Genomic DNA, 21,640 nt, shown 5'->3' on the forward strand with positions numbered 1-21,640 from the left:
AACTTTTCATACAGATAGCCTACAAGTTGACTGTTTGTAATACACATGTAAAAAATTAATAAAGCATAAAGCTGCCTCTATTAAGAAATGACAGGCACATCTCTGGTGATATTTTGTGATTCATAATGAAGATATGCGAGAGTAAACGCACAGACGGACACTTTAGCCTCTGAAACGCGCAGTCCAAAAGCGAATGCTCAACATAGAGTTCACAACAAAAACTCGGTGGAATTTTAGCAATTGCCTTTAGTAAAGCTGCAAGCGTGGCAGTTCAGTGAGCTGACATGAATAGTGGTTTGGGCATTGATGTGCATAAGTTTCCTCATTCACACTTGTGACCTCTTTGCGAGCTTGGGAATGCTTCGCATTCAGCAAAACGATGTGCGGTGCCTGCAACATTTTTTTCATAATGATGCATGTATAAAATAGCTAAGAACACTAACTCGCATCACTTGATTGGTCAACATAAAAGAATTCTTTCATATACCAGCATTTTGCGCGCATATAGCAGTCCTTCTTACGATTAGTCCACTGATGCAGCATACAGCACGGTTTAAAAGTAGGGGAGCCGGCAAACAATAGATCGCTTTAAGACTACCGTATTCGTGTGCTTCAAGTGCTTATGTGCTTCAAGTATTCATGTGCTTGCGTTATGAAAGTTGTAATCCCCCATTGGTATAGCCTTGACCAACAACAGTGTTGCATTTAGCCATGTTTAAGCAAGGCAGAAGCTTGGAAGATCGAGGCTTCATCAAATCAAAAAGTCTTGAACATGTGGTGTAGCTTTTCAGCACTCGCATCGACAATGGGTATTTTTAGAGGTAGCTCATCGTCGTGTTTCTTTTTTTTTTAAATGCTGCCTTGAATAACACAAGGCTTCCTAATCATTGGCTCCAGCGATGACTGTTCGAGACTTTCGCATTTCATTTAGCGATGTTGTCATGCATGTTCACGCGCGTTTTGTTGTAGCCGGAGCATAAACAAGAAGTGACTAGGCGTCACCTACACTCTAAAAAAAGAGCGAGTAAAAAGAGTGTCTTTTTGTCCCACAACAAAAATCGTCATCTATATTGCGTGCCATCCTTGCGCTATCGCCCCGCGCCCGGTATATTCCGGTCACGATCGACGTGCCCATTATCAGGGTTACATTGCGTTCTCGATAGGAAGGTGGCCAGCGCCGAGTTTCCAAGAAACGAAGCGCACGCAAGCCTGATGACGATTATTGTTGTGGGACAAAAAGACACCCTTTTTACTCGATATTTTTTTAGAGTGTATGTGCAAATATTTAGCCTATAAATATATATCTCTGAGTTGTGCATGCGTAATACTTCCAACGAGCTCAGATACTTTATTTGTTCTTTTGTTAAGTGAAAGTTCTTCACCATTACATTGATGAATAGATGGAACGTCCTTAATTGTAAAATAGAGAGGCACAGGTCCTTTGTGCGAAAGGGCAACATTCTGTCAGACTAGGATAACTTTTACTTTGCAGGGTAACACACGTGATAACTGCAACTTTTCTTCACAGCCTGCCAATAATTATTCTTACGTATTATAAATCAGCCTCCTCTCATTAGTTGTCTGCATGTTACGGTGCACCATGATCTTTATTATTACAAGTTCTGGCCTTCAGCCTCTGAAGACATTACGCCGTAATTTTGGCGTTGAGAAATTAGAGGAAAATGTGATGATCAACACACTTTTCACACTGGTGCAGCAAATAATAAAAAACCGGGAATTGAAATCAAGGCGACTTGTGTCGCTTCTCATGTGGCGCTCTAAATACAACTCGTTATAGAGAAAATGTTTCGATAAGAATTTAATATGGCGATAAGATATAGGGCCAGACTGAATATTGAAAGAAGTAACAAAGATCGAAAAGATCTTTTTTTATTCTTTTTCATTTCATTTTTTATTGAATTTGCAAATCTCTTCTGCCACAGAGTGAGCTCGTATTTACAACAAGAGGAGAATACAAGTAACAACGAGAAAAAAAAACAGAAAAGACTAGGAAAACTCTGCAATGCCACTTTGAAAGGAACGTCCTTGAGTATACACACAAGCATGTGCCCCGAGAAAACACATAATTAATGAGAAAAAAAAACTAAGCAGTCTTGCCGCATCAAATGCCCATAACGCGGTGGCCAGAAGTGTTCCTTGGAGACAAAATCCCTGATGTCTTATGTATAACACAGTCTTGCGTAGAGGTTCAACAGATCACCACTGTGTGCCCTTAGACGTACTTGACTTAGGCACATACGCAACGAAACAAATGAAAATGAGTACTAAAAGTTTGGCAACACGGAAAAACAGCGCGAGAAAATGAGTAGGTAAGACACATTTGTGACCAGTCGTAATACTGCTCAAATTCTCCAGAAGGTCGAGGAAAATACAACAGTCTTGCAAAAAGATAATCACTCGGATACTTTCGACGGTATGACGCCCTCTCATGCTTTGTGGTTCGGGACGAAGGCTTCCTTGCATGATGAAGAACATTCATGCGCTGAATGATTTTCGTACTTAAGCTTGGGTGACGGCACTCATTCAGCAGATAAAAAATGGTAGTGTCCATGGAATGATGTCACATATCTTGGGAGTCACTTGTACCCAAGTTCTCGGAACTGAGACATGCTATCGCAAACCTATGGAATGTATAATTTCGCATATCTTGAGAATCACTTGTGCCCTGAATCTTGGAAATGAATTAAGCTATTGCGAGCATGTAAACAAGTCAAAACTATGTACAGGATTTGCAGAGGTATGTCTCGATCATTTGGGGACTGCGCTCCGAAAATGGAGCGTCGCGAACCGCATCAGTCACAACTGCTCTCCACTAACGGTAGAACGGAGCCCGTCAATTCACTATGCCACAACTTTGGGGAATGGCCGCCGATACAGCGATGCGTGATCAGCTTCACTGTCACCTTTATAAGTCGCACGATTCCACAGGAGCCACTGAGTTATTTGTGTCGATGGTCATTGTGTGATGTCACATGTTGGCCTCGTCGATGCCTGATGTCCCATGAGGTGCTCGCCAGCAAGGTGCACGATGCTCCGAAGTGTGTGGGGTTTTATGTAGACCGGGTTTCGCGGAGTGTTTCAGAAAAGTCAACTGGCAAACGTCATGCCACATTCCTCGTAGAAGTTGAGGTAACTGGAATAACTGTCCGTTCCGCAAACGGGCACCTGCGGGAAAAATGGAAAACAAAACAGATGAGAAGATAGTACTACACGCATGGAGTTTTTATTACACTTCTGCTCACTAAATCCAGAAAATTAGGCGCACGTAGCACACTACGTGTTCGCACTACCAGCTTTAAAAGAAAACCCAATTACATATTTTTTTTTCAATCAATACAATTTCTCTACTGATTGCAGCATCCTCATGGAAATGTATTTGGTATTAGGCTTAAATATTTGCAAGCCCAATTTACCACCATTACGTTATTGTATGCACGATGTACATTGTGTTTTACGATTCGCTTCGTCAAGTTACAAATACTCACATCGAGATGAAGGCGAAATGCTAAATGAAAGCGTACTATGCTATATCAGTGCCTGTTGACGCCCAGGTGAGTCGAAGTTATCCGCAGTTGTCCTGTGTGTAAGTTTGCTTGTGCCTGTTCGAGTTCCGCTAGTAATATGTGTTCAATTCAACACCAACTAGCCTAAGTACTTACTATATTTGAATTTATTTGGAACGCAGCAGTAGGTCACGTCTCAGAATTATGGTCCTTCTGGTTTGTGAAATTCCGAATTCCGGAAATTATCACTCATTACCATCATCCGCATTACGCCCACTGCAGGGCAGATGTCTCCCATTGTCCGCCAATAAACCCGGTCTTGTGCTTTCTACTGCCACGTTATACCTGCGAACTTTTTGATCTCATCGGCTATAACTTTCTGTCTCCCCTTCGTGCGTTTGCCTTCTCTGGGAATACAGTCGGCTACCCTTAATGGCCAGCGGTTATCTTGCGTACATTCTGCTGCCTGGCCCATGGGAAATTCAGAACTCGGGAAATTAATACTATATTTAATTAATTGCCGAGCCAAAAGCTTGATCGAGTAATCCCTCTATTCTACCGAGTCCTTGCGTTTGTTTGCCGTCTCTTCAGCGGAAAAAGAGACTGAACTTATGTAGACTTACGTTTTCCAGAGTTATCCAGCGTTGACTAGCATCGTTCTCCTTGTCACAAACTGGCGCTTGTGTTTCTTGATACGTTGCGCTAGGAGTGCAGACTTCTGGTGTAGTGGTAGATGACGTAACGGCTTTGTCCGCTTCTGTGAGAAGATGCTGAAGGGCCTGAATGTATTCGATAGCTCTGTGAAGGGTTTTGACCTGTAGCAAAAAGAAAAAAAAAAGACATGCTTGTTAAGGATACCGTAACTTTCAGCTTGAGATTTTGACAGTGTAGACCATAGGGGGAAAAGATAACGCACATGATTTATTTTGCACTGAAAATTACGCTTCGAAATTATTGTCCTTTGCATGCTCAACAAACCGCAGCTGTGGACGTGGCTTCATTCAGAACATCGAAACCTTAGGTTATATTCTAGACGTTGTCATTATACTATCATTTGTACCCTCCGTCTTCTTGTGTCACAGATATATTCAGAAGAGACACTCACAATTTGGGAATACTATCACGAATCAGGATCTACTGCAATGTCGAACTGACACTGGGCCATTGAATCAGGCAAAATTTTATAAAGTATGGCACGAAGTTTAAATAAATACTCATGCACTTACAACCTGGTCGCATTCCTTTCTACCTTAACGTTTGCGTGATAAAGTTCCCGACCAGATCATCATCAGTTTTTGGTGTACGGTGAGACTTCGCTAAAGCATGGTGCATGTTAGCCAAGTGCATGCTTTTGATTTGTCGTTATAAATTTTTCTCTCTCAACAGTAGCGTGAAAGCTACTACATGTAACATGTTAAACGGCAACAGCGCATGTTCAAGCAGAAGGAGTATTATCACTACAGACACTGGAATCAATATGCTACTCCTTAAACGAAAGCAGCGAGACAATGCAATTATTGCTTTTACTGCCCCACTCGTACAGGAGGGAGAGCATTGTAGTAAAAGATAGACCTCCACCCCCCCTCCCCTCCCATCACAGTGAAGAGCCCTCTCCCTATATTCACGGTCACGTACGCAGATGGTAGGGGTGATGCAAAGTATGCCACTTATTGTTCACAAGGTGCCTTTGAAATGAATGGGTCCACTTATCGAAACGTCCGTCAAACTGTCTGAGGCACCTGTTCTGCTTCGCGCAAAATATATAGCCCACGTTCACTCAGAGATAGTTCATTGCGGCTATCGCTATACATGCAGAGAGAATAAGAAAAAAAAAAACTTTAAACCATCTCTTGCTAAAGGCAACCACGAGTAGAAGCGAAGCAGCGGGGGCTAACGCTTACACTGGTGGCGACGTTAGCGCTGGCGCTCATTAAGCGAAAGCCGAGTAAAGACGTCCTTGACTGAATTCCTAACGTGCGATCCAGTGCCTACATGTACGGAGTGGCCAGTGAACGGTTGTACAGCGCGACCAGTAGTTTTTTTTACTATTATTACTATTATTATTTTTATTATTATTATATTTTTACTATTATACGGTGGTGACACCTATCCATCGCCTTGCCTTCTACAAATTATGGCCTCCGCGATTGCGCGCACACACCGCGCGCTTCGATATATTGGAGGCCATCCGTTCATTTTCCAAGAACACTGACAGATGGCGCTCATTCCTCACACAGTGCATGGAGGGTATGGATCTTTTCACTCAAGGCGTTCTGGACGTCGCCATAGTCTTCTCTGGCCTATTGTTAGCGCGCTTGACCCTCCAAGAAATGCACTGCCGAGGCTGTGACGTTGACTTTCGTACTCTCGTGCAACAGCCCAGAAAGAAGGGAATCCTCCTCTCTGTACAAAAGGTCCATATATGGCTCGGAAGCAGTACTTCCGAATCCTATTCACTGAATTTATAGCGCAGAAGTTCAAACAAACGTTTTATTCACTACCTCCAGACTCAAGATTGTCGTCTTTTAGGGAAACATGCAAGGAAGCATGCAAATACTGGTCCGATTTGTTTACGGTCACGTCTATAACATCAACGACACTTGTCATGCAGGAGCGGAGAGTGATTTTGTAAGAGATAAAAAGGAGGGAAGGGGGAGTGAGTCCCGCAACTGTCTGCAACTAAGTGCGACACCTCGGCAGTAGCTCACGAAGGAATCGGATAAGGAGGGAATAAAAGGAATAGAGGTATAAGTAAAGATTGAGAAAAAAATTGGCCCCGTATCTGCATGTTTGACTGCAAATGTCACCGAAAAACGACAGTTTTCTGCCTAGAGAGTAAATAAACATTTATTTTTTTTATGTTTTTCGCGAAAAAAAATGGTGAATGAAACTCTCGAGGTTCTACGCGAGACACGAGTGTCATCTGGCAGTAATCCGAAAAAAAAAAAACTAAAAGATGCGAGTGCCCGGCGTGCGCGCACAATCTTAGAGCCCATTTTTTGTAGATTTTAAGGTAGGTGGCAGCACCGTATCGTCTGAGCAAAGCGTAAGAAACTCGCTTTTTTTGTGCATACAGCATCGCATTGTCAGCGCATTGCAATAAACGCTGCGATTCTTAGAATTACTTATGTGTGCCTTTTCTACTATAAAAACACACTGAAGAAGACTCATGTTTTAATATTGTGCCTCGGATATGCCCAATAATTGCTCTTCAATCGACAATCGCACGAGTATGAACGCCGAAACTAGAGCAATATCGGTAGGTGCTGCGGATAATTGCCCCGCCGCGGTGGTCTAGTGGCTAAGATACTCGGCTACTGACCCGCAGGGCGCGGGTTCGAATCCCGGCTGCGGCGGCTGCATTTCCGATGGCGGCGGAAATGTTGTAGGCCCGTGTGCTCAGATTTGGGTGCACGTTAAAGAACCCCAGGTGGTCTGAATTTCCGGAGCCCTCCATTACGGCGTCTCTCATAATCATATAGTAGTTTTGGGACGTTAAAACCCACAAATCAATCAGGTGCTGCGGATAAGGGCGTACTCGAGCCGATTCGCTTGACAAACAAACAAACAGCAAGACAGACCGACAGAGCAAAGTTTTTGCGTTGAAGTATAGACTATTGTCCTTTAAAATAACGGGACACCATTGATGGAGAACGGTGCACCGATCGGCTAGAGGTACATGGCGTCAACAGTTCGCGTACGGCGGGCCGATCCCCGAGAATCTACCATGTGAGTCCGCACCTATGACCAGGCTTCGCAAAATAAGCCTAAAGATGTCACGGGTTTTACCTTTGACAGTCTATTAGCCCTGTTCTCCCACCATGCGAGTCCGCACCTTTAGTATCACCTTCGCACAAAAATAAGCCTAAAGATGTCACGGGTTTTACCTTTGACAGTCTCTTAGCCCTGTTCTCCCACCATGCGAGTCCGCACCTATAGTATGACCTCCGCACAAAAATAAGCCTAAAGATGTCACGGGTTTTACCTTCGAAAGTCTCTTAGCCCTGTTCTCGACGGGCACGCATTTCCGTAGCCTGCAGAAGGCGTTGTTCACCGCCTGCACTCGGCGTCGCTCCCTGGCGTTCCTTCGGGCCACCAGGTGCGGAGGTTTCTCGCGGTGCGGCACGTGTTTGTAGGCCGACTTCGGCGACGAAGATGACGTCACCGTTGCGCACCCGTCCTGCAGCGCACTGCCACCGTCCTTGAGTACGTGGTTCGGCGAGGAGTCCGAGTCCCGGCTTGAAGAGTCGTCGGGCGTCTCAGGTGTGCATGGCCTGCAGTCAAACTCACGGCTGCTACAGAGAGTAAAGAGAAAGAAAACATCATCAGTTATGTAGAGAACAAACAACTCATTATTCAATTTGACCGTGAAACAATGCTCCGGCGAACAAGCACACAGACCAGATAGGAATTCAGAGACACACAACACCAAAAGAGCGGGAAATATTGCTGTATGTTGAGTTTGAGTTTATTGAACCACGTGACAAGTACACGAGAGTACAATGTATACGTGGTTTGGTGCGAAGGGAAAAAAACTGCATTTCACAGCTTGACTGGCCCCTTCACCCAGAAAAAAATCTAAACTTTAAATTTACAAAAAATTACAAACGTTACAGCCAGCGGAAAGCGGCAATACAAAAAGAGTCTCTTCTTGTCACCAGTGCAATGTTTCACTGTATTCCACGCACCACCCAACTATCACTGTTTTGAGAATTTTACCGCTTCAGCTTACAGAAGCCAGCGCCGTCGAGTTCCTGCCGTGCACGTTGTAACAAACACATACTTAACAGGACGCTGTTTCATCCCAAGAAAAAGCCAGCTTAGCTCTGCGTGATGCCCCATATTGATACGCTTAAGTACGCTATATATATGCATACACCTACGTGTGGTGGGGCAAAACCTCGAAAATACGGTGGCTGCCTTTGCTTGTCTCAATGCTGCACTTGTAAGCACTTTGATTACTCTTGATTTCGGTTATGGCAAGTCTTTTTGTCCAAACAAAGTTATAGAAAAAGGAAAAAATATTCAAGCACACCTAATGCATCTTGAAAGCAATGTGATATTCTGAATGTCCTGTATTTTTATCTATAAAAAACATACCCAGATACTTTCGGCACTATGCACAACTGCGCTGTAAATTACTCATTACGTGTGATATCTGAATGATGCGGAACATGATACCATGTGCGCGAATGAAATTTGCTTTTGTAATGATTGGATACGCTGCCTATACTTTTTTGTGGAGTTTCATCCTTGTCGGAGACACGTACTAGTACGCTCAAGATTTGGCTTTAATGTGTCAAACAAGCACAGTGGATAGGAAAGATGCCCTATAGTCAGGAGTCCGAAGTGATGTCGAATACCTCGTAATGTTTAACTAGAACATGTTTAAGCAAGTGGCCTTGATTTGCATAGCAATCGGAATGTTTTCGAGAGTCAAACGGAACAGCTTACGCTAAGTGTTGTAGGACCTTACGAAGTATCGAGCTACTTGATGAAGCACATTTTCTAATGATGTACGCGAACTCCACACCGAATATAATATTTTTCTTCGGGCAAAAAAAAAAATTCCCACAACGCTTTTGGTTGTTATACAGGGCACTTGTCGCAAGAGGACGTGGATTCGTAACCCACTTCTGACACCATGTGCCGATCAAGGCAGTATGTGGAGCCAGACAATGCTCTAGTTGAGGTAAAGTAACCGCCTTCATTGGACGCTTGCGTCTTTTTATACTCAGGCATGCACAGCATGGTTGCCAAGCTTAAGATACAGTCCGGCTGCCTTCCCAAATGACATGGCAAAAATAATCATTGGTTCGAATGTGCTTTCTCTGAAAATGGACTATAGCTTCATGGTTGTGCAAGCAGAGAAAAGTGTTGTCATGATTTCGCATAATAGCGCTGGTTTAACCAAGATTTTGAATACACTTTCATAACTTTGGACAAGTCTGTGTCGGCTATTTCTTATGCAAAATCTGTCAAGTGGCATCAATGATGAAATACGGGAACTGCATGCAGTGTGGGTGAACTACCAACACTATATACAGAGGATGTTGCTGTTCTTTTTTTTAATGACTGGTGGCACTGCTGCTCTACATGAGTATTTGAGCGAGGGCGCAGCAATATGATGCCGCTGTAACGCGGCGCACTTCTGATCGCAATCAAGCCTGACCTTATCAAATTCGCTCAATTGTGATTGGCTCACTTCTGCAGTTTGCGTAAAAAAGCCATTGATAATCAAGTGACCATTTTAAGAGTGTTTCCTTAGAAAAGCAAGAACTTTTTAACTTTATCTCATCTATCACATGCACTAAATGAGCCGCCCTGTCATGATGCAACTGGAGATTCTGTTACTTTATAGAAAACAAACATGTCATCGTAGTGATCGCAAATGTTATTCACAAACAGCGATTGCGAAGCAAACGTGCTTATTTTGACCATGTCACGGAAAGCGATGGTTAAACAAAGGGGCAAATGACGCTACGGCTTTAGAATGCAAGAAGTAAAACGGTCTACCTAAGCACAATATTGCTAAATGGTATCTTTAGCTTCACTTACTTACTTAGACCAGCATTTTACAATGACTTCAACAGCGGAAGAGAGGGGAAAATGGAAGCTTGCGACAAAAAAAAAAAGCGCAAACACTGGTTGTGTGGAGGTGACGTTTCTACAAGAGCACTTCTCTTTTTCAAGGCTAGAACAGAGTCTTTTTTTTTTTTTTTGCGGTAGCGTGTCTGCGTTTTATACGGTATGCTACATACAGGAGTTCAAACGTTATCTACATGATCTAATGTTCATATTGTCTTAAAAAAGGTGCATTGACGAAAGAGGACGGCCTGTAATTGTTAGATTAGACGGCCATAGCGCGGGTAATGGCGAAGAAATAAGCTAAAACAGTGGCACAGCAATCTAACGTAGCAAGACACAACTTCGACAATCTCAAGCTCTACACATTCCAGTGAAACTTCCGCAAGAGAAAGAAACAAATCAGTTCTGCAAAACTTAGGCGTCTTCTTCCTCAAACCACACACTCAAATCAGTTATGTCCTAGCATTGATGAAAACAAGTCCGCTTGGCGAAGCGTGGGCTCGACACAACCACTAATTATGGTTTTTTTTTCAGTGAATATATATTTTAGTAGTTACAAATTTTGTTCTACTATTATTTGTTCCGTCTTCCTTAATAGAGAACATAGAACTTATTATTTCAAGATTAAAAAAAAACTAACTTTCTCTTGGACAACCCTCAAAGCACGTGCTTGCCACAGATACGTCTATTAAACTATCCTCGGCGGTTATCAGGTGAACTAAAAAAAATGGTAATAATGTGATGTTCCCGGCATTAATATCAGTTATGAAGCCACCTGCAGTCGTAAACAATTCCATGGTACGCCTAACAAGAAGTCATTGCGCATTAAAGCCTGATTTAATTGAAATGCAATCACGAGCAAACACGGGCAAATGCACTATACAGGATTCATATTTCGTGAATCTCGCTTAACGGAGAATGTGCTGCATTAAAGAAAAAAAATGTAATTTGGAGAGGCTAATTTTCAGCTCATAACTTGGGAAGAAAACACATACATAGTGTAGCACAGGTCGTATCATCCGACCTCGAGAATAGAAACTGAGAAGGTCACTTGGAACATGCAAAAGATGCCTCGACCATCACAAAATGTCTTTCGTCTGCCAAAGCTCTTTTCGATAGGCCGACGGGCTTACTATCACTACACGTTGAGCATTACGACTGCCCTAAATTTATCTCTTCCAAAAGGTACTTGTTATTTCAAAAGATATTTGCTATCAAAAGCAGTTTTATCAAAATATATTTGTTATCTGTCCTTATACAGACACTGATGCAGTGTAATTTTATCCTCATGTTTTTGCATGCTTATGTGAACGTTGCCCTGGTTCATTGCAGAATGAGCTTGGCTGAATTGATATGCAAACGTTGGACAGGTTTATTATGGATAACTTTGGTTGACAAACTGTTTCCCGTACCTTAAAAATTTATCAGAGTGTCCCGAAGAAACCTCCGCCCATCGAAGTTATTGATACTTCGCTAGATAACGACTTTTGAAAGGAGACGGTACCCTGGAGTGGGTTCTAAATTCGCCCAATGAATTTGCACACGCACACTCAACAAAATCCCCGCTTCCAGTGATCTTTAGAGCTGAGAATCATGGCTAGCGAAACACAACTCAACCCTCTCAAATTGTGCGGTTCATCAAAACATGGTAGCGGGCCAGGCGGTGCATAGTTTCTGGGAAATATTAAGCGCACACCGAGAGTTGTTTCAAAACTTCCAAAACAGGACACACACCTATTGGCAGAACATTCTCCGAAAGAAATCTATGTTGACAGGCAAATCACACTTGTAGACTTCCGAAACACCCTTCGATGAATTGAATATAGGGTCTTTCAGCTATAGAGCGCGCCATGTATTAAAACAAACAAACATATGCGCTTTGCACGTTGAATCGACCCACTGACCTATTGTTCTGAGCCGGATGCAGCACGTCATAATTGTTGGCTCAGTGCGACATGATGGGAAATAAAGAAAGGTCGATTGAGTACCTGTTTAGGTAGTAAGCGTCCGCAAAAAATCTTCAGTGCAAAAGGTGCAGCCTTCTTCAAGTGTCTTAGTATTTCGTTTGCACTAAGATGCAGCGAAAGCGCTAAGCTGGCTATTTAACAAACTTTGCCTATTTAACAACTAAAATAGTAACTAACGAAATCTATTCAATAAAAAGGCTAAACACTTATTGGCATCATCCGATCGTTTTACCTCTGCTAGAATAACTGCCATGTCTAAATTACTACAGCGTTCTTGAGTGCGTGAAATTAAAACAAAAACGAGATAAATTTGCAAGTCAACTTCCACTCCCTGTAAGGTAAAGCCCTGTCGCGCGTTTTCAGCTCTGTGAGTGTACGTTATGCACTTAATTTTTTAAGCTGAAGTGTGCAGCTGCACTGTTCTTACAACGACGACCTGCTCTGAATCAACGCCTTCTTTAGCACTGACCTTCTAGAAAGTCCGGGCAAAATGGTCGTCGTAGTCCAAGCCGGCACGTGACTGAAGAACCCAGCCGAGGTCAGGTGGTCATCGCTGGACGGCGGACTGGGCAGCACACTCGCCATATTCCAGCACGCGCGTGAGAAAACAGTTTACAGCGGCGCACGCGGAGACGAACGTCCAAAGAACTCGACTCGGCCACGACGTTGTGTCCCGCCGTAGCGTTTACTACTGCCCCCCGGGTTTTGGGAAACGGTGGAACACGCAATGGGCGGAGCCTGTGACGTCACAACACCTCCTTTCCTTACGCCCCGTCATTGTGACGTCACGCGAAGCACCGCCCAACTGGAACGCACCGCACGAGCTTGCCACGCGACGCGCGCGAGGACCGCTATGCGTCCGCGCGCGACGGGGGAGGAGGGCGCGACAATCGCCTCGGGACGATGTGGTGCGTCCGAAACGCTTAAGCCTGTGCGTTTGTGCCGTTTCTTTCTGCGCCGGTTGACCGTGAACAGCTGCCTCCAGGGTTGTCTTCTTTCCTTCATTTCTTTCCTCTCCACCCTCATTCTGTTTTGTCTCTTTGTTCTTTCCCTAAGAACCAGTGTCTCCTTTCGCAATATCTTCGACGACTTGCATACGCTAGTCGGTATAGGATCAACGGTTGGCGCGTGCGTCGATTTGACCGCTATAGCATGCCACCTCGTCGGCCAATCGTTTGCCTCCGGGTTCTTTGCGTCACGGGCTCCAAGGTGGGCCGGCCAACGGCCATGAAGATATGTAATTTCGCCCGCTATTTCGTCTCCAGTCGTAGACGAACGGCGTCTGTCTGGCAGCTCTGTTGGGGCTCCTCGTGGTGCGGAGCTTGCTATAGGGTGTGCTCACGGCGTGATGAAGGACGTCTGGGATCTCCGTGATTGATGAGAGGCGATTGAACTGCAATTGGCTGCGGGTGAAGAAATGCGAGACGCGACTCACTGACACCCCAGACGACTGGGTGCGTCTGATGATTAAAAAAAAAAGCTAAACTGGTCTGTTAACACGCTGTTTGCAGAGTTATGACAGGTCAGTCTTTCATTCAACTTCTGCAAGGCGTGCTTATAACATTAGTGTCAGCGAAATTTGAAGTTATACTCGTAAGTACTGTTCGGAGAGAGGAAAGGTCTTATTTTGCGCAAATGGCCCCTAAAAGCCAAGTGATCTCAACTGTTTAAATAGCAAACAAATGGTACCATAGACATTGTAAATCATGTCACTTGTAGGTGGAGTTACGTTCCATTAACGCCTCGTGATAGTGTTGGGTGAAGTGTACATCGAGTGCCAGCAAATTTGACGTAACCTATCCTTCTGGTGTGTAAATACTACTTCGGCTTCAAATTGCAGTATCTACTCTGAACAACCATGCAGTTCTTTTTATTATAGTGCCATTTAGGAATACATTGTAAAGTTACAATAGTGGTGAATAACCACATATACTGCCGAGAGCTTTACATACCATTACATTTTTTTTTACTGCCCCCTCAACTTACACTGTGGAGAAAAAACATGCAACGCTGCCCAAAGCTGTCAGCATGGGTGGTAAATTATCGATCCAAACTTGCGGAGTATCCTCTAACATTTGAAGCCAGTTTACCGCAGTAATAAGCAATTAACTAGTGGTAAATATTGTGCACATGGGGCGCTGGTAGTGGCATAGCAGAAGAGGTCAATGAAGGGGTAGTCGTGCTCGACGGAACAGTGTACAGTCGGAGCTGTAAGGTTTAAAGCGTATCTCCTCCTCTGACATTACTTGCAGCACGAAAACCAACTTCCAATTCATTGCGTTTTTGCCTTCCCTCCACCCCGTTTACGAACGTCAGGTGCCTCATCCACCGTGTGATTTTAGGCTGGAGGAGGAAAACATTTCGTGCACGAGAGTTTTTGGTTGGAAAACAACCTTGTGTGGAAGCCGCCTTGCAGTTTTTTTTTTTTTCGAATTGCCAAGTATATTTTTGTGAAGCACAACAACGTTGGAATATTTAGACTGTTCGTTTTCCGAAAACTTAAGTACCTCAGATAGAGGAGAGGGGATCATTCCGTGTATAGAGGATCACAAAGCTCATCTTGGGTGACTTCACCCATTACCCGTGTTTTTAATGTGGCTAAAGGAAAAAATAATCGAGAAATAGGGGGGTAGCAGAGAAGGCCCTACGGGGTGGAAGCATGCAGTTACGGCACGTGTATATTTCGGGCTGCACCTCTGACACGTCCCGCAGGTGAAAAAACACTGAAGCCCGAGCCAGGTCCGGGCTCGGGCTTTTGGGCTACCCAAGTTTATGCACACCTCTAATCCACATTTTACAAATAGTGGGCTTCCCCATCGCGGCGCTTCGAAACACTTGTAAGTTGACTTTCCCGCAGCAATGTTTTCCAACCAGAAGCTTCGTTCCAAGACCACTTTTCTAGCTCCGAGGACGTACACCCTTTCCACATTCCAGTGAAAGCCTGGAAGGACCACAAAGGATTTTCAAACCACACTGCAGGAATGTCATGCTTCATGGTACGCTACCCCCGTGCAACAAGAGAATGGGAAACGAAATGAAGAAAAGCAGTGGATTGTGGTGAATAGAAAGAATAGTTGTAAACGCTCGCTGAGCACATCGGCACGCTCGTTGAATTGCCCCTTTTGGAACACTTTAAAAGAAGGCTCCCTGGGTGCATGCATAATCACCCGTGCCACCCTTCTCACAACTAAAAAATAAAGAGAAATGTGCCCTGGCAAGTCCTTGCTGCACCTTTTCGCTAGTCTACCCAGTAGCAGGCCGTATCTTGCCGCGCTTGCTCACTAGGCTGTGTGTTCGTCAGTGTTGACGATAACACGTTACAAGTAATGCCGCTCCTGGTAACACCGTTCCCGCTTTCTTGGTAACTTAGTAACGTACTCGTTACAATTTTAGAACAGCACCGGTAACGTACTTATGTTAAAATTTTTCGGCAATGTGCCGCATTAGGTTACTCATTACTTTTTCATCTTGTAGATTCTATTTCCCTAAAACTCACTCTGCAGGATGAAATCTTTTGACGCATCGTCAGACAGCTATCCACCTGCAGGTTTGGCACACAAAAAAAAAGCGAGTGTGGAATTCCCACGTGTTTTTTTTTTCTTAGAAATTGCGGATAGAAACCTTTCAACGCCCCAACTTCTTGTGGTGAGTTCTCGGTTATCGCCATACAAAGCCTAAAGAAAGCTGCGGAATCCGCCCTGACAAACTTTCAGAAGACGCTTTTCAGAAAATTGGATTGTAGAAGGTGGATTAGTAGCCCCTGCGCCTTTCTCGGCTCAAAAGACAGGCTGCACAAAGAGAAAGCGCATGGACTGGTTTACTCCATAACACGTGCTGATATTCACGCTTCGTACGTGGAGGAAGCAAACAACGTCTTTGAGAGTGTGTGGCAACATAAAACCGACGTCCGCCAGTTCAAATGACAAAGGAATGCGGTCGCTGAGCACAGCGTGGTGAACGGCCACCGCATCGAATTGGCCAAGTTTGTAATCGTAGACTTAGTGCCCAATATATAAGGGGCGTTTGTGGAATCCTGGCCCATCCAGAATACAACTGGTAACTTAACTTGCACTACCGATGGATCCTGCATGCCTAGGCAGAATTCTGCACATCATGGACAATAGGCGTAACCGCATCAAATGAATAAAGCCTGTAAAAGAATGCAAGTGAGGCGCGAAACGCCGAACTTTTTCTTGTAAGAAAAATAAAGCTACCTTGGTTGACTTGGCTTCTCGCTACCCTCTGTTTCAACTAAAGCCCAATAATACCGCTGTCGCACGAACAGTGCGGCTGACAACAGTTACAGGCAGCTACACGGCAGACAAAACTACTGTTACTTTCTTAATCGCAGTTATCGCAAAGCAGAGGCTTAGGCAGTTCTTGTGGTGGTGGTGGTGGTGGTGGAGGGGGGGGGGGGGGGGGGGCAGCTCTTCAAGCTGAGTTGGGGGCCGGGCAAAAAAAAAAAATTCAGAGGGGGAAGGACTTGGGCTATATGTGCCACCCCTTCGCTACGTTACTGTCGCAAGCGTGCAATTCCACGAGAGATTGTCACTAATTCGAAAAATTATATATAAATTATATCATTTCATATTTCATGCATACTCACGTAAAAAAAAAGCTCAGTTTTCTTTTTAACTGCACAATTTGTGAGGCAAAAATATATCGAACATATTCAACAGGGAAGGACTCATTTCGTCACCAGTCGTTGTCGAAAATACACAATGATGTAACGCACAAATAATACCGGTACGAATAAGACATCTCGTGTTAGAAATATACGCATAACAAAGAGTGAGCGAACATTGTTTGAAACTCGTACAGCAAAGAAAAAAATTTTTGAAGAATGTCTAAATATTGGTGTCTTCATTATACTTGCAACATAATAGTGGCTACAAATTTGTTAAAACTTATCAACGTTGTTTTTAAAACAAGTTTACTTCTTTCTCTCTGCAACGGCAGCTACATCTTTGATTATTGAACTCTCGAGCCAGCGAGGCTGTTATTGAACGCACTCACGTAAGCGCTCGCGAATTTTCGTGGTACTTATGCAGTTTATATGTGAACAATAAATAATTACACACAAGTATTTTTTTTTCTGTGACTAAGCCATAGAGCCTTCAGCGGGTCGTTAGAATAGTCCTTTTCTGTGTCTGTCCGCGCTTGTGCGCCAGCGTCGATGAGACACGCGACATTGGTTTTGGAGGCCCAATTAAGGCGACAAGAGTAGACAAAGGGACATCTGATGTCACAAATGTTCTAATCCCCCCAATCCCCCAAAAATGGCCCCATATCTGCATCTTACACTGCAAATGTTGTCGAAAGACGGTAGTCTTGCGTCTGGAGAGTGTGAACAAAACGTTTATTTGACGTTCCGCGCAAGAAAATCGGTGAATGGTATTTTGGAGGTGCTGCGTCAGAGTGCCTCAAGCGTGCAGCGGAGGCGAACGAGCGCATCGAGTCACGCCACACGTGAGGCAGGAGCGCTATCTGGCAGTTATCTTAGAAAACGAAGTGCGTGCACCCTGTGCACCAGTCTCGGAGGTGTCAAGGTGTAGAACGCAAAGCGACGGGTATGTGCTACCACCGTGTCGTCTTATGAAAGCGTTGGAAACACTTGCCTTTTCGTGCAAGCGTTGCATGGTCAGTGCATCGTGATAAACGCTACGGTCCTTAGAATTACTTGCCCCACCGCCGTGGTCTAGTGGCTAATTAAGGTACTCGGCTGCTGACCCGCAGGTCGCGGGTTCAAATCCCGGCTGCAGCGGCTGCATTTCCGATGGAGGCGGAAATGTTGTAGGCCCGTGTGCTCAGATTTGGGTGCACGTTAATGGTGCATTCAGACGACGGACCGAATCCGGATTTGTCGTGGACGCGGACAGCTAATCCGCGGATGGTCCGCCTGCAGGCGCATCCACACGACGGACGGTGTCCTAGGGAAAAACAGCCGGATTACCCTCGACAGCAGATTCGGCGCTCACCTGCGCCCGCTGGCAGCAGACCGGTTTGAGAGTATTCAACATGGATGCCCGCAAGAAGCGAAGCTTGGCTGCGATGTCTGTCGTGTTGTGACAAATGAACGAGTAGTGTTATTCTTTCAGGAGGAAAGGGAGTTGTTAGCAGGATATTCTTTCAACTACATTATTCCCCACTTGTAGAACTTCTAAACGTGTCTCCCGCCTTTTTTTTTTAGAAGCGGCACGTCGCCGGTTGCAGAAGTTGGAATATTTCACCACCATGACGGCTAAGAATCTCGCGTGTTAAGCGACGGCGGCGACATTTCCCGAACCACCAAAAGTGATTTCTAATATTTAATCACCTGAGAACAAAGTCTCCGGAAACTAAGTAAACAATGCTCAAGCGTAGATGATGCCGACCAGTCATGTAGCTGTCCGCGAGCCATGGAGGACATGCCGCGAGCAGACGAAAAGTGTACTGGTTGCCACCGACCCCAAGCTATTCCGCTGAAGTACCGGCTCTCCCCCGCCAGAATCCCGATGTGAGAAACAGGTTGGGTTCATCCGTCCGCGAGCCGCGCGGACGAGTCGCGGACGAGGGGAATCGCTGATGTGAGGTCACGTGACGCGCCGTCCGTCCCGCCACATCGGGATTCGATCCGTCGTCTGAATGCACCATAAAGAACCCCAGGTGGTCGAAATTTCCAGAGTCCTCCACTACGGCGTCTCTCAAAATCATATGGTGGTTTTGGGACGTTAAACCCCACATATCAATCATCAATCAATCCTCAGAATTACTTATGTATGCCTTTTCCAGTAGGAGACGCATACAGAATATTGACGTGTTGTTATGGTGCCTCAGATATGTGCAATAATTTCTTTACAATTTACAATCGCACAAGTCTGAACGCTAAAACTTTAGCAATATTGGTTGGCACTGCAGATGGGGTCTGCCGTTTCGGGTGTCGTTTGAGGTACCGTTTAGGTTGGACAAACAGACAGATGGACACACAGACAGACCAAAACTTTTGCGTCAAAGGTTCCCAAGAAAGACTATCGTATTTAAATGAAGCGCTATTGCAGGCCTCCCTGATTTTCTACTGCACGTGGTGGACAATTTCAGACGCCAAGGACTGGCAGTTTTAATTTCGATGATCTCCACTGCAGGAGCTATTTGGACTAAAGAAAAAATGTCGATTACTCTAAATTTCTTGAAAGTTCAGTAATGCAGTCTTTGTTCCTTACATGGATTATTAAATCTGGTATTATATATGATGTCACATTGCGAAAAAATTTTTCATTATGTGCCACAGTCACAAGACATCACATAGAACAAGTAGCTTTCAACCACTGTAACATTCTAAAATCTTGTATACTTGTACAAAGAACACTCGGTAAATCAGCATATTGCATATAATGCTTTTTCGAGCTTGATGTTTTCTGTGAAACATATATTTGAGATATAAAAAATTCTTATTATGAGTTTTGTGACAAAGACACATTGAATAAAGTTTATGATTGTGTAGTAACGGCAGAGGTAACGTTAATTCGTTACTTTTTTTCAGTAATGGTAACGCGCTACCTTTTTTGCAACTAATGAGGGCTAGTAACGCGTTCTTTTTTTAGATTCGAAGCAGTTCTTTGACTGACCTGTGTAACGCTGTCCGTCCGTACCTCCATGCCAACGCGCCGCACCACGTTATCGCTGCGGCATTTCTTGGAACGATGCCAATTAGGACGAGTCGCAGCTGCGCGTTGACGTCACTCTCTCCCTTACCTGCAGCAGCTGCCGGCTCCTCCCAACACACCTAAGTGTTGTTGTTCCTCCACCCGCTCGCAACAAACCTGTTTTTTGCTTCCCCCTCTCCACCGTCCGCAATGTTCTACCACACGTCAAGTGTTCCTCTTCTTTCCGCTTTTCTCCCTTTTCCCTTCCCCGCAGGCACTGCGCCGTGCTCCCGACCGGGTTGCAGAAATTAGGTGCCTTTTCTCATCTTCTAACCACTACCACCACACGTCAAGTGTAAACACTCTTTCGGGTCGTTTATTTGCCTTGAAACTTGCACGAGACCCAACCCCCATTCAGCGTATTTGCGTTTCAAAGAAACGTTTATTCGAGTAAAGGCTACCCCGAGTTTCGCTTCGGACCTTTTCTACAGCACCCGCATCAACGCCCGTTTCAATCGTGTCAACGGCGTGCGCACCGCTTCTGCTTTGAATCTCATAATGATTCCCTTCGGGGAAACGGTCCATAGGTTTTTTTAAGTAACTAGTAGCGTACGCAGTTACTTTTTTCGGTAATAGATATAACACTGGTGTTCTAGCGCTGCCATCGTACCTCGTAAACTGCATTGCCGGGTGCCCATGCATATAGGGCATGCTTCCCCAACTATGCAAATAAAATGTTGGAGACGCACACATGGATTCAACAGGGGCACTAAAGCGAATACGTAATCAACATTCCCAGCCGCATCTATACCCCAAACGGAAAGCGTCCATAAGCTTTCAAGAGGCGGATTGCGTGGACGTAATGAATATGTTTAACTATGCGATGTCGCATGTCGCAGGTCGCCGCCTCGAATCACAATTTACAATATGCACGAGATAAGACTTCATGCATGCAGTGCAAATGAATGAAAAAGAAAGGCCGCACCCATGAAATTATACGCCCCGTAGAACGTGCCCACTGTGGCATAGTATCCGAGAGATCGCCAATTAGATCCGTAATGTATATACTTGAGTCGAAACTAGCTACGCAGCATCTCAATCAAGTCATTTTACAACTCGCACTGGCTGCGCGACCGGTTTCTAGGAGCGCGAATCAAGAATCCTCTCTTATTCTCTTGTAGGTCACTTGCCCGAACAGTCTGTCGCAGTGGTTATGGTTTTAGAGGGCCAGCTCAAAAGCCACGGGTTCGATTCCTGCCGGTGCTGCGGCGCTTTCTTTTCGATGGAGATGAAACGATACAGGCCTGTTTATCCGGCCCGTTTTATACGGTACACTTCGATGCCCCTCACAATCATCGCAGTCTTGGCTTGTTAAAACGCAGAAATCATTTAGCACCTGCAAGATGGCTCGCTGTCTACGATTGCTGTTATGCCGGAAATGGGGCCTTACGTCGACGTTCTGAAGTAGCGGGGAAAATTTAAACCTGGGCCTGAACTTCACCTTCTCTTCTATGTAGTTAACGTATACATACAGCTGCGTAAAGTAGTAACGACACAGTTTTGAATGAATAGTTCATCGCTATAAAAAGAGTTAATGTTTGGCATTTGTATCTCCTTTCAACGATTCAAGTCCTAAAAAGATTGTTATGCGTGCTATAGAGTCCTTATGCCTGAAAAATAACAATTGCATTCGACAGCCTGAGATGTCATCGAATTCTTGGGTATCGTTCTTTGAAAGCTTGCAACTAGCGGGAACATGCACAGCCTGGCTACATGCCCGCGACAAGGGCCCGTTACATTTCTATTTCCATTGTGGCTAGCAGCTTCGACACGTCTTACACGTTCTGGTTGGACACACCGAGGCTTGCACGCCCTGCAACTTATATAATACGCCCGTTGGGGCACACAAACACATGCTCTGCCAAAGTAAAACTAGTGC

The 21,640-nt window shown here is 44.8% G+C and overlaps 1 protein-coding gene across 1 annotated transcript; it reads right to left on the reverse strand.

The window, feature by feature from the left end:
- Positions 1-2,634: 2,634 nt before the first annotated feature.
- On the reverse strand, positions 2,635-12,749 carry LOC142768395 (uncharacterized). The gene is made up of 4 exons (XM_075870361.1): positions 12,549-12,749; positions 7,510-7,819; positions 4,148-4,339; positions 2,635-3,186 (listed from the first exon to the last, which is right to left on the reverse strand). The coding sequence occupies exons 1-4, from the start codon at positions 12,662-12,664 to the stop codon at positions 3,109-3,111; spliced, it is 696 nt and encodes a 231-aa protein (XP_075726476.1). The 5' UTR covers positions 12,665-12,749; the 3' UTR covers positions 2,635-3,108.
- Between the last annotated feature and the right edge of the window lie 8,891 nt (positions 12,750-21,640).

Source organism: Rhipicephalus microplus, chromosome 8, assembly GCF_043290135.1.
Source record: "Rhipicephalus microplus isolate Deutch F79 chromosome 8, USDA_Rmic, whole genome shotgun sequence".
NCBI classification, from domain to species: domain Eukaryota; kingdom Metazoa; phylum Arthropoda; class Arachnida; order Ixodida; family Ixodidae; genus Rhipicephalus; species Rhipicephalus microplus.

What these genes read in the sequence shown, in the direction of transcription:
- LOC142768395 (XM_075870361.1), bottom strand. Translation starts at nt 12,664, where the DNA reads ATGGCGAGTGTGCTGCCCAGTCCGCCGTCCAGCGATGACCACCTGACC. An exon ending in TTGCCCGGACTTTCTAGAAG is followed by an intron (nt 7,820 to 12,548) that starts GTCAGTGCTAAA and finishes TACTCTCTGTAG; the next exon opens with CAGCCGTGAGTTTGACTGCA. An exon ending in GGGCTAAGAGACTTTCGAAG is followed by an intron (nt 4,340 to 7,509) that starts GTAAAACCCGTG and finishes TTTTTGCTACAG; the next exon opens with GTCAAAACCCTTCACAGAGC.